Source organism: Olea europaea, unplaced genomic scaffold (genome assembly GCF_002742605.1).
Source record: "Olea europaea var. sylvestris unplaced genomic scaffold, O_europaea_v1 scaffold664, whole genome shotgun sequence".
Taxonomy (NCBI): Eukaryota; Viridiplantae; Streptophyta; class Magnoliopsida; order Lamiales; family Oleaceae; genus Olea; species Olea europaea.
In genome coordinates this window covers 167,642-181,583 of record NW_019265017.1, presented here as the reverse complement: position 1 = coordinate 181,583, position 13,942 = coordinate 167,642, and the positions used below count along the sequence as shown (strand labels likewise).

The window sequence follows — 13,942 nt, the reverse complement described above, 5'->3', positions numbered from 1 at the left end:
AAGTAAATAATAAACTTCTAATAATAATATACGCAAATACCCCCCTCAAATTGATGGTGGTGAGTCCACAAGTATCAATTTGTTAACAAGATAATTATGACGGTGGCGAGTAAAAAATTTGGTGAAGATATGCGACTTGTTGAGAAGTGGGAACATTGTGAAGAGCGATGACCTTGAAATCATAGGCGTCTTGAATATAATGATAGTCCGCTTCTATATGTTTGGTGCGTTATGGTACACAAGATTGGCCGCAATCTGAATAGTACTAAGTTTTGTCACCATGAAGAGGCGTATGTTGTAATTGAGAATGTAACGCCTCGACCCCTAGTGGACTGGAACGCTACTTATTTTACTTAGCTTAACCGGTGGTTTAGTAACAAGTATATACGTTTTAGCAGAAGCTTACATTTTCAGATAATAATTTAAATAACAATACTTCAAATATTTTAAACAAAAATACTGAATCATTTTTCAAAACAATGAAATGTAATTTATTTAAAGAAAACATAACTTGTAACTTGTTCTCGCATTCTGCGTTATTTAAAACTTTAAAGGAATAACATTGGAAAACATTTCATAAAAATAAATTCAAATCACTTATTCACCTGATTTCCATGGGCTCATTGCATCACTCTCCATCTTCTCCTCCATCCATGCCCGAGGTAGAATTCCTTCAATCTGTAGAGATGGGATAAAACTCGTGAGTTGAAAAACTCAATAGGTGTCATAGGTGCATTCGTGATTAAGCTATATATTTCAAAACATTAACTTTATAACTTTTCATACATGTCGTACCCGGATGCACCATTTGACATGAAGGGGTATGCCATACCCGAGGGCACCATTTGACATACGAACATTTCTTCAACATAGAGGGGTATGCCGTACCGGAATACCATTTGACATACAACCATTAACATAGAGGGATATGTCGTATCGGAGTACCATTTGACATACAAACATTAACATGAATCGAAACTTATAACTTAACACAATTAAATACATTGCACATCTACCTACCTTGATTGATGCTTTTGAAACTTTGAAAATTTCGATGAAACTTGGACGTTGAAAGAAATGCACTCTATTGAGAATTGATGCTTGAAGACACTCCTTGATAGCACCCAAAACTTCTATGAAAAATGCTTGAAAACACTTCTTAAACTTTTAGGAAAAATAGTTTTCCTCCCTCTCTTTCTCTCTCTTGGAAACTCTTTCTTTAGTATGTAAAAGCTTTTGCTTTTGGTGTGAGAAAAAATGAGTGAAATGAGGTCTCTATTTATAGGTAAATATCCCATAACTTAAAGCAAATGAATGGTCAAATTTCATTTAAGAGAGAAAACATGGGTGCCATTTAAGTTTGAGGTTAAATGCTTCAATTTAGTAGGATTTTTATTGCCAAAAACGTGGGTGGCCCTTTGAGAAAATAATTGATGAAAATAAATATTTAAATTCTAGAGAAAAACGAGAATTTTCATTTCAGGCAGTTTCGGTCGACCGGTTGTAGTCTGGTTGACGCTGCACAGCTTTCAGTGTTTCTATCATAACTTCTTCTCCCGATATCCGATTAAGGTAATTCAAAGTACGTTGGAAACCTAACTCAAAGAGTTACAACTTTTATTTAGATATCATTTTTCAAATCGAATGTTTCCTATGTCGAAAATGAATCTCAAATGAGACTAAAAATCTGAAGTATACTTTAGTCATCCAATATTCATGTCTTAGTGCCACTAAGGTGCCTAGAATTATTTGGGGTTCTACATCCCCCACACCTTAATTAAAATTTCGTCCTCGAAATTTACCTTCTGATTGGACGAATAGTGTTGGATACTTGTCTTAGGCTTCTTCTTTTTCCCAAGTGGCTTCTTCTACGCCGTGATGATTCCAATGTAACTTAACCAGATGAATCTCTTTATTCCTTAGTTTATGCACTTTTCGATCCAATATCTTGATCGGTAGTTTCTCGTACGACAAATCTTTCTGTACCTCCAAAGTTTGATAACTCACTACATGATTAGAATCATGTACATACTTCTTTATCATCGATATATAGAACACATTGTGCACTGCCGATAATTCAGGTGGCAAAGCTAGTCGGCAAGCCACATTTCCGACTCTATCAAGTATCTCAAAAGGTCCGATATACCGGGGTCGTAGGTTGTCTTTCTTTCCAAATCTAAGTACACCTTTCATTAGTGCTACTTTCAGAAACACTTTATCCTCAACTTGGAATTCTAAATCCTTCCTCCTTGTATCTGCATAGCTCTTTTGTCGATCCTGTGCTGCCTTTATTCTTGCACGAATCTTATCGATTACCTGGACTGTCCTTTCAATTATTTCTGGTCCTAAAACTTTCTTCTCTCCAACTTCATCCCAATGAACAGGGGATCTACATCTTCTACCATAGAGAGATTCGTATGGTGCCATTCCAATAGTTGTTTGGAAACTGTTATTATAAGTGAACTCTACTAGAGGTAAGTATGATTCCCAATTATCCCTTAGATCCAAAACACATGTTCTTAGCATGTCTTCCAAAGTTTGGATGGTCCTTTCAGACTGACCATCGGACTGAGGGTGATATGCCGTACTAAAGTTCAGCTTCGTTCCCATAGCTCCTTGTAGACTTCCAAAATTTGGACGTGAACCTTGGGTCTCTGTCAGACACAATGGATACAGGTACACCGTGTAATCTCACAACCTCTTTAATATACAACTGTGCCAATTGGTCTAAACTGAATGTCGTTTTCACTGGAAGAAAATGAGATGACTTCGTTAGTCGATCTACTACTACCCATATAGCATTATTTCCTCTTGCTGACTTCGGGAATCCAACCACAAAGTCCATCGTGATATTTTCCTATTTCCATTCAGGTATATCTGGTGGATTTAACAATCCAGCTGGTTTTTAGTGTTCTGCCTTAACCTATTGACATACCATGCACTTCTGCACGTACAGCCCTATACTTCTTTTCATATTTTTCCATCAAAATATATCTCCAAAATCTCGATACATTTTCGTATCACCGGGATGTGCGGTGTACGGGGTGGAATGAGCTTCTTTCAATATCTCGTTTTTCAAGGCTTCATCCTTAGGCACGCAAATTCTTCCTCTAAATATCAGTGCATGATCCTTAGCTACTCCAAAGTCCTTTTTCTTATCGGTACTAATTTCATTCTTAATCTTTTGCAAAAATGAGTCTTTATTTTGTGCTTCTATAATTCGATCTCTAAGAGTAGGTCGAATTATTAAAGCTGTTAGACGAGCAGTGACTTGTCCTGGTGTGGTAACCACTTTGATCTGCAACTTTTCCAAGTCCTTGACTAACTCCACTTGAGAGGTGGGTAGTGATGTCAATTGTCCCATTGATTTTCTACTTAGAGCGTCGGCCACAACATTAGCCTTACCTGGATGGTAGTGAATAGTGCAGTCGTAATCGTTCACTAATTCCAACCATCGTCTTTGTCGCATATTCAATTCCTTCTGTATAAAGATATACTTGAGACTTTTGTGATCTGTGTAGATATCACACTTCCGTCCATACTAGTGTCGCCATATCTTCAAAGCGTGTACTACCGCTGCAAGTTCTAAATCATGTGTTGGGTAGTTCTGCTCATGTTTCTTCAATTGTCTTGAAGCATAGGCTATCACTTTTTCATTCTACATTAGTACACATCCCAATCCTCGCTTGGATGCGTCGTTGTATATAACAAACCCTTCCATACCTTCAGGTATTGTTAATACAGGTACTGATATCAACTTCTGCTTAAGTTTTTGAAAACTTTGTTCGCATTTTTCCGTCCATTGGGATTTTACTCCCTTCCTTGTAAGCTGCGTCATTGGTCCAGCTATTTTGGAAAATCCTTCTATGAATCTCCTATAATATGCAGCCAATCCTAGAAAATTCCGTACTTCGCTAGCATTTGTTGGTGCTTTTCAGTTGGTTACTGCTTCTACTTTTGCTGGATCTACTTCAATCCCTTGGGCAGTAACTACATGTCCAAGAAATCCAACTCGTTCAAGCCAAAACTCGCACTTCTTGAATTTGGCATACAGCTTCTCCTTGCGTAATACCTCTAAGGCTATTCTCAAGTGTTCTTCATGTTACTCCTTACTCTTGGAATATATCAGAATGTCATCGATGAAGACTATGGCAAACTTATCCAAGTATTGATGAAACACTCGATTCATCAGGTCCATGGACACTGCAGGTGCATTGGTTAGCCCAAACGACATCACCGTAAACTCGTAGTGTCCATATCGAGTTCTAAAAGCTGTCTTAGGTATATCTTTTGTCTCTACTTTCAGTTGATGGTATCCCGATCGTAAGTCGATCTTGGAAAATACCTTAGCTCCTTTCAGTTGATCTAACAGATCCTTGATCCTCGAGAGTGGGTACTTATTCTTGATGGTTAATCGATTTCTCTCCCTATAATCGATGTATATCCTCATGTTTCCATCTTTCTTCTTTACAAACAACACCGGCGCACCCCATGGAGATACGCTTGGTCGTATGAAGCCCATATCTAGGAGTTCTTGCAATTGCTTCTTTAATTCTTGTAGTTCCTTTGGAGCCATTCGGTATGGAGCCTTAGATACTGGTGCCGCCCCGGGAATTGGGTCTATGGTGAATTCCACTTGTCTATCGGGTGGAATACCAGATAGATCTTCTGGAAACGCATCTACGAATTCCCGTACTACTGGTACATCTTCAACCCTTATCGTCTCTTATTTTACTCCTGAGATACTTACTAGGTATCCTTGACATGTTTCTTTTCTCAACATCTTCTCAGCTTGTAAAGTCGATGCTAGTCGAATAAGGGGTTTCGTCTTCATTCCAAGGAACGAAAATGGTTCCCCTCCTGATTTCTGAAATGATACTTCCATTTCCTTACAATGGATGGTGGCGTAATTACAACCTAACCAATCCATGCCTAGTATTACATCAAAATCCTTCATTTCTATCAAGTATAGGTTCGCTTCCATTGGTTTTCCCTCAACTTCGATACTTACTGACTTGGCTATTCTAACAGTAGTCAAAGGGTTGCCCGAAGGAATACTAACTTCTAATGTACCTTCCGACTTATCACAGGTAATACTAGATTTAGCCATAAAAGTTGTTGAAACAAAGGAGTGTGTAGCTCCTGAATCAAACAATACATAAGCAGGTGTATTGGCTATTAGTAGAGTATATGCTATGACATTAGAGTTTTCCTCTGCATTCTGTTGAGTCAATGCAAAAACTAGTGCTTTCCCTTTCTGGTTCTGGTTGCTGTTATCATCCTTCTTCTGGGTATGTGGGACAATCCCTAATGATATGTCTTGGCTTGCCACATCGGAAACAGACATTTTTCCCTTGTAAGCACTCGCCACGATGTGTCCTTCCACACTTAGAACAGGGCGCAATAATTGGCACAATGCTTTTGTTGGCATTGGCTCCACCATTAGCTTTCTTGTTCTGCCACTTGCCTTTTCCCTTGTCCTGGCCATTCCATTTCCTCTTTCCCATGTTACCATTGTCTGGTTGATTAAACAGTTGACCATGTTGTTCGGTGCTAGTCTTTTGGTACCAAATAGCATGAGTTCTTTCCAGCATTTCATGGTATGTGGTGAAGCGATGGGACATAAGTATCATGCTTATATCCGAGTTCAGCCCTTGTTCAAACCTTCGTACCTTCTTATCTTCCGTATCCACCAGATGCGGAGCATACCTTGAAAGTTGATCAAACTTCCTCTCATACTTAGTCAGGGACATAGTCTTTTGCTTGAGTTGGAGGAATTCACTTTCTTTGTGATCCCTCAAGGACTGGGGAAAGTACTTGTCCATTACTTCCCCTTTGAATTGCTTCCAAGTCAATTCTGCTTGTTGCTCAAGGGTCCTTGTCCTTGACATTGAGTCCCACCAGTGACTTGCATCATCGGAGAACATGAACTCAGCACTCTGGACTTTCTGAGCGTCCGTGCACCCTATCAATCGGAATATACGCTCCAACTTGCGAAGCCACTTCTCGGCTGCAAGTGGATCAGCTGCTCCGCTGAAGGTAGGGGGCTTGTGCCTTCGAAATTGCTCGACCACTGAAGCATAGTTTGGAACATTAGGAGCTAGTGGTAGGGGTTGAGCTTGGTTCGGGTTTTGCCTGCCTAAGTCTTGAACCGCTCGGAGGAGGTCTCTTATCAAGTTTTGGTTTGCGCGGGCCATTTCCTTTAAACAAAACATATGGGTCTTATTAGTTTCATTCTTCGAATACTAAAACAAAGAAGATAGTATTTTATTTCTTCACATAAGGGAAACTATTATAAGGATTTAAATCTAATCCCTATAAGTTCTACGGATCTTCTTTGGTGGAGCTTCATCTTCGGAGGAGTCTTCTGCCTCAGGTCCGGACTCTATATCCATCTCAACCTGTGGCTCAGACTCAAGATCATTCTCTAAATCATCCTTGGGTTCTTCTTCGGGATCTTCTTCCTCAGCCAAAGGTTCCACCTCAGGCTCCTCATGGATTACATCATCCCACAAATCCATCAGGGCATGGCAATACCTCTCAAACTCGAATAGGTTTAGGTTGCCTTCTAACATTTCATTTCTAACCGTGACTCCCATATCTTCCCATTGAGGTGGGAGGGAGTGTATGAGGTTATTTATGGCCTCAATATGCGTGATCTCCATACCAGCATTAACCGCCGTCATGCATCTCTCATAGATGTCATACACATGTTTGCTAAGCGGTTGGGTCGGATCAGTTACATAGTTTTCATAAGAATGGATAGCAATTCTACAGTTCAATGCTTCTCTATATGCCCTAGCCGTTCTACGAGCCATATATGTTGCATTTTCACATACATCATACTTTTTCTTTGCTTAAAGAAAACATGCAAATATTTAAACATTCATATCATGCAATTCCCTTTAAGCCTTAGCTTTTGCCCAAGTCCATTACATATATTTAAATAACACATCTCTAAATCATATCAAAATATCATAACATAAACATAATCATTAACTTTAAACATGAACATACCTGGGCCATAGGATGAGATTGATGGATGGATGCATGATGCCATGGAATACCTTAAACTTTTCATTTTCCTTTTGTTTTTTTAAAAAAAAAACAGACTTGGTTTACAAAATCGGCTAAACCTTGCTTTGATACCACGCTGTAACGCTTCGACCGCTAGTGGACCGAAACGCTACTTACTTTACTTAGTTTAACTGATGGGTTAGTAACAAGTGTATACGTTTTAGCGGAAGCTTTCGAATACTTTAAACAAAAATATTGAATCATTTTTCAAAACAACAAAATGTAATTTATTTGAAAAAAACATAACTTGTTCTCGTATTCTGCGTTATTCAAAATTTTAAAGAAATAACATTGGAAAATATTTCATAAAAATAAATCCAAATCACTTATTTACCGGATTTTCATGGGCTTGTTGCATCACTCTCCATCTTCTCTTCCATCCATGCCCGAGGTAGAATTCCTTCAATCTGTAGAGATGAGATTAAACCCGTGGGTTGAAAAACTCAATAAGTGTAGGTGCATTCGTGATTAAGCTATACATTTCAAAACATTAACTTTATAACTTTTCATACATGCCATATCCGGAGGTACCATTTGACATGAAGGGGTATGCTGTATCCGAGGGCACCGTTTGACATACGAACATTTCTTCAACATAGAGGGGTATGCCGTACCAGAGTACCATTTTACATACAACCATTAACATAGAGGGATATGCCGTACCGGAGTACCATTTGACATACAACCATTAACATAGAGGGATATGCCGTACCGGAGTACCATTTGACATACAAACATTAACATGAATCGAAACTTATAACCTAACACGATTAAACACATTGCACCTCTACCTACCTTGATTGATGCTTTTGAAACTTTAAAAACTTGGATTGAAAACTTGGATGAAACTTGGACGTTGAAAGAAATGCACTCCTTGGATGTTTGAAAACCGTTAAGAATTGATGCTTGAAGACACTCCTTGATAGCACCCAAAACTTCTATGAAAAATACTTGAAAACACTTCTTAAACTTCTAGAAAAAATAGTTTTCCTTCCTCTTTTCCTCTCTTGGAAACTCTTTTTTTAGTATGTAAAAGCTCTTACTTTTGATGTGAGAAAAAATGAGTGAAATGAGGTCTCTATTTATAGGTAAATATCCCATAACTTAAAGCAAATGAAGGGTCAAATTTCATTTAAGAGAGAAAACATGGGTGCCATTTAAGTTTGAGATTAAATGCTTCAATTTAGTGGGGGTTTTTATTGCCAAAAACGTGGGTGGCTCTTTGAGAAAATAATTATTTAAATTCTAGAGAAAAACGAGAATTTTCATTTCAGGCAGTTTCGGTCCATTGATCGACCTGGACCAGACAATCAATGTAATGTCTTGTTTCCTTCGCCTACCTAGATATGAATTAGCTACTCAAAAAATCCAGGCCATGAAGCTTCTCCGCGGGTTCCTTCGCCTCTTCTTCTTTTTGTGCCACATTCAAGCAAGTTATCCCCGCCCCGACCGGCAGTTGCTAGCTTTCCCCATCTCTCCTAAACTTCCCCCGGTCTTCGGCCCGAGCTGTATGAGGCAGAAATTCGTTCGGTTGACACTGCACAGCCTTCAGTGTTTCTATCATAACTTCTCTCGATATCTGATTGAGGTAATTCAAAGTGCGTTGGAAAGCTAACTCAAAGAGCTACAACTTTTATTTAGATATCATTTTCCAAATCGAATGTTTCCTATGTCGAAAATGGGTCTCAAATGAGACTAAAAATCTGAAGTATACTTTAGTCATCCAATATTCATGTCATGTCTTAGTGCCACTAAGGTGTCAGAATTATTTGGGGTTCTACAGAGAAATACCAAGTTCTACAAGAAAATCACGCAACCACACAACCTTAGAATATGCAGCAGACTTAGCTCGGTATTCAACCAAAGTAGAGGACTTGGAAACACAATCATGTTTCTTACATTTCTAAGAAATGAGAGCATCACCCAGAAAATACACCATCCAGTAATAGATCGACAAGAATTCGGACAATTAGCCCAATCAGCATCCCTATAAGCTGTGAGCTCAAGAGACAACCCCTGAGAGAAGAAGAGACTGAGATGAGGATTTCCAATAAGATAATGAATAATGCAACGGACAGCTACCAAATGAAGATGACGAGGGGCGTCCATAAACTTGCTTACAGTATGAACTGCAAAGGAAATATTCAAAGACGTGTGATAGTAAGAGATGAGACTACCTACCAACTTTCAATAAAGAGTAGGAACTGAAAGAATTTCTCCTTCGTCTTTTCGATAGTTAACATTAAGCTCCAACGACGTATCAACTGAGGAGGCTTCAGATAGATCAGCTAACTCAATTAAGTCTTGAGTATACTATGTTCAATTCAAGAAGATACCATGTGAGTATACTATTCGCTAATTTGAAGGGAAGGGTGGTGCTTGCAGCATGTAACTTCGGTTACATATGCAAAGTGAATATTGGGGAATGGCTAAACGGGACGGCAGCCATGTGACTCATTGTGGTACAGGCTATAACTAGCGATGTGAGGGGTGTCAACCCATTTTGCTCAACGAATCATCTTTATTAAGTATTGCCTTGCATTAATAAGGTATTACAAAACTATACATGGAAAGTAATTAATCACAGATTCTATGCTATGTAATTATGCTATACAAGGAAACTCAATAGTAATTGCTGAAAATACACATGCTACAAATCCTCTAATAAGGGGTTGGTAAGTGAAGAAGATGGGTATAATGGTCTTTCTTGTTTTTTCTTTTTATTGAATCACTTGATCTAAAAGATTAAACTATTATATAATGCCAAATGTATATCATTTAAATATTATTTTCAACATATCTCATCACTATAGGTGGAATTTAATGTTTCCTATTAAAGCTTTACACATGCTTAATTTTTTAAAAAGTGGGTGGCGACTAGAATCAAATCAAGGATCTTTGCCTGCAGCGATACATGTTGAATCTCTTGATCTAAAAGCTTAAATTGTATGATAAGGCTAAATGTACATCATTAAAGATTATTGTTAAGTGTGATTGTAAATTTATTCGAACCACCAATTTGGAAGTGCTTTTATGGTTTGGATACTTAATTTTGTGTGTTTATTGATTGTTTTAGGAGAAAAAAGGGTATTGGATAAGAAAAGATGAAAATGAATGAAAATTAATTAATTAGGACTAAAGGAGAACGGATTCTGGTAATCGTGGTTTAAAAGGTTGAGTTTGGAAGTTGAAGAACCTACATTGCAATAATGTAGGACTTGACTGAGCAAGAAAATGGATGCCAGGACTAAATAAAACAAATGACAAAGACGATCGAAAGATCTTTCTTCGCCTTCATTTCAAAACCTGGTGACGCACTTAATTCTTTTCTTGTATTTTTCTTTTTCACATCACATGTAACTAAAATCTTAGGTGGGACAAACAATGTAACCTACTGTGAACCTATAATTTTAATTTTCAAGATTCTTATACTTCCATTTGTTGATTTTACTTATAGTTCTTAATGCTATGAAATAATTGGTCATTATGACATTGAATTGTGAATTTGTAATGAACTGTGAGGTAAGTTAGAAATTTAGAGCACGTAGTAAAATCGGGCAATTTAGATAAAAGGTAGAGATATATGGTTAATGTGGTCGTTAATTGAATACTTAGGAGCTTGAATGCATCTAGTTGAGGTTTATTCGGATTCACATAGAGATATTGAATTGACTTGACTAGGTAACATTAATTTGAACTCGAGAGAGGTACATTGATTAATTAAGAAAAATTTGACCAAATGTCACATTAGGAATGAATCTTGAAGGTACTAACTATGGTAAAATCGCGTCCTAACAATCAACATCCATACAGAAAACTCTAATTTGAGTTGCACTTTTGAAGTAGAAAGAAAGTATTTAGGAACTTAATTGAATCACGTTTAATTGACTATATTCAAATAGTAGTTAGGAATAGTAAATCATCGGTTAAATAGTAATCTATGTATGAACGATAATCCGAAATCTTAGGTCCATTATATTACTTGTCATGATATTTTACATTGCAATAAAAAACAGGCATCAATTATCTTCAACACCTTTAATTCAAAGTAAGGGTGTAATTGTCTTTCTACAATTTTTGGGTTTTCGGTGGTTAATCTGACAACTATCATCCATTGGGGGCATAAATGGTGCAAAGGCGAAAGGTATACTACCTAGATGCTTAGAATTGAAGGATGGGGAACTAAATACTCTATCTCACATAAGTTGGGGGACCCCAGCAGTTTTCCCTACCAATTATTGTCTCCACTAGTTTTTTTATTTTTTTTATTTTTTTTTAGAATAAAAGTTGTTTGTCAAGAGAAGGGTATTAGGCGTCTACATAATATAAGTGAACTTTATTTTGAAACAACCAAGAGCTGTAATGTACACATTCAATTTGGGACAGAGAGGATAATGTCTTAACTACATCCTCAAACTTCAGCTACATGTAACATCCCCATTTATTAATAGATTGATTTACATATTTTCCGTGTTAGATGTATTTGTAAATTGTTTCCTTACAATATATGTTAAACTTCACATTTTCATTTTGTGATTCGTAAAATGACATACCAACTTTAATACCTGTCTCTCTTCTTTACTTGGTTTCTGAAATATTGCATATGCCCATTTAATCTGCTTTATATATCTTGTTGAACTGCAGGCTTTATCATCATATGTATTCATAGCAGCTAATATCATTCTCCACTCAAAGGAAGAGATCCAATCTAGGAATCTTGATGAATTACTTCCTCCAATCATTCCTTTGTTGACAACACATCATCATACTTTGCGGGGATTTACACAGGTCAATCTCTGATGAAAAATGACTGTGAAAAGTTTCATTTGTAGCGAATAGGTGTTTAGATCTGATGGTTGTGGTATTTTTTTTTTAGATATTAGTGTATCACGTTCTCCAAAAATTGCTGCCTGCATCAGATTGTTGGTCCAGTTCGACCATGTCCTTAGAGAAAAGGTGCTTTGAAGACTTGAAATTTTACTTGGAGCAAAACTCGGACTGTGCACGGTATGGTTTGATATCCAGAATCATTGTCCTGAAATTCTCTTTTGCAGAAAAAAATAGATTACTTACTAAAGTAGTTAGGACTTATTAGTTAGCAGACCTTATGATAAATGTAAATTGGCTTCAAATGTCTTGGCATTGATCTTTAACTGTCATTCTTAAGCAAAGAAATTTTTCAAGTACGTAATTTATTGTTCGAGAGAAACGCAAGTGCATCATTTGAATATGGGTATCAGATAAAATCTATCTATTGTTTGGACACACTATAATTAATTGTACTTCTTTTTTTGTTTCTCCTCTAATATGTTTTAAAACACTTTGATTCCCATTTTTCGTTCAGACATGCATTGAATTTGATATACCATAGTTAATTAGTTCTAATGTCTTCTATATTGGTTCTTTTTAATTGTTATTTTATGTGTATTAACAAAGATAGTAAATTTTAAAGTTCAAAGTGCAATTTTTATATTAAAAAAAAGATGCAATTTTTAGATGAGAAAGTTTTAAGGTTTTTTCTTTTTTAAAGAAAGAGTGTAAGTTTTTAGTGTCCCATTTTTAGTGCTCAAAACTAAAGATACTTAGGAAAGGAGTATAGAGAGTGGGACAGAGTGAGAAAACTAGAGACTGTCGAAAGTGATAAAATCTGGATTTAATGTTTATTTATTTGTTATTGTTGACGCAAATCAGTTCGTTAGGGCTGTAATGTTTGCCATTTAATCTTCTCCTTGATTATTAATGCAGTTTAAGAGTGTCAATGGACGGTTATATTGATGCTTTTGATCCTATGAAGTCTGTTTTACCAGCTGGAATTTTCACAAATCGGGTTGAGGTCAGTATTGATAGATTTACTTTTACTTGGTTGAAATTTAGAACTTGTACCACATGTTTTCAAGGTTGCCAATACTTTCTCGTCACAAAGCCTTTTTACGATATCAGTTTGTCACCTCGGGACATGGAGATTTCACCGAACATCACATAGCCATAGTGGATCCCACTTTATAATGACTGAAATTTTTAGTTCTTTGAAGCAGACTTTCTTAGCGATGTTATAATTTGATTAAAGAACTGTCATTTGAACTATAAGATTTGCTACATGCGTGTTTGTAATTCCCATTGTCAGTCTGCCTATGTCTAGGTTCGGGTTTCAAAGAGTTTCTCTACATGTTCTATCATTAGTGTACAATTTAGACCACATAGAAAAGGTTTTATGGGGGAGGATCAGTAATTTTAAGACAACAGAAAGGGGAAAGAGTTCCATCGCAATTTAGGCATGGTTAGTTCTTTTGCATTCGACCAAAATTCCTTCTTTAATTTTAAAATTAAAAGTTACGGATTTGAACATCTTTGGGCTTGAGGGTCTTAAATGCTAAACTGCCTATGCTTTATGGTTTTGAGTGTTGAGCTGTTAGAGGTCACGATGGAATGTAGAGGAAATGACGATGCTAAGATGGAGACGGTCATATTAAAATTGATAAAATAAGAATTGCGAAAGACGTGAATTAGTGGAAGGTGGCATCGATTGAGAATAAGTTATGAAAATGACGACTAAAGTGGTTGGCTCATGTTTTGCATCGACCTAAAGAGACCACTCTCATGAGAATGACATGATTTCGATAAAGATAGTTAGGAGGAGGACTAGACATCTACCAACTTGACCTATAGCCCAACAAGAAGAATAATCTTTATGATGGTTTTCATGTAAGCATGATAGATGAATGTGCTAACTATCGGCAGCTCATTGTGCTAATGCAAACAAGCTTTGAGATATGTTTTTCCTTATGCTGTGTCCAGTGAAAACCACTCCTTATTCTCTGGAAGATTACCTTCTAAGGTCGTGAATATATTTGAGAACCAGTATATT

The 13,942-nt window shown here is 36.9% G+C and overlaps 1 protein-coding gene across 1 annotated transcript in view; it reads left to right on the top strand.

Moving 5' to 3' along the window:
- The window catches only part of LOC111390252, a 56,280-nt gene that overhangs the window by 31,946 nt on the left and 10,392 nt on the right, over nt 1-13,942 (top strand). Inside the window, exons 27-29 of the mRNA XM_023015264.1 lie at nt 11,722-11,865; nt 11,954-12,084; nt 12,823-12,910. Coding sequence (XP_022871032.1) covers nt 11,722-11,865; nt 11,954-12,084; nt 12,823-12,910 — 363 coding nt within the window. The remainder of the gene's footprint in view (nt 1-11,721; nt 11,866-11,953; nt 12,085-12,822; nt 12,911-13,942) is intronic.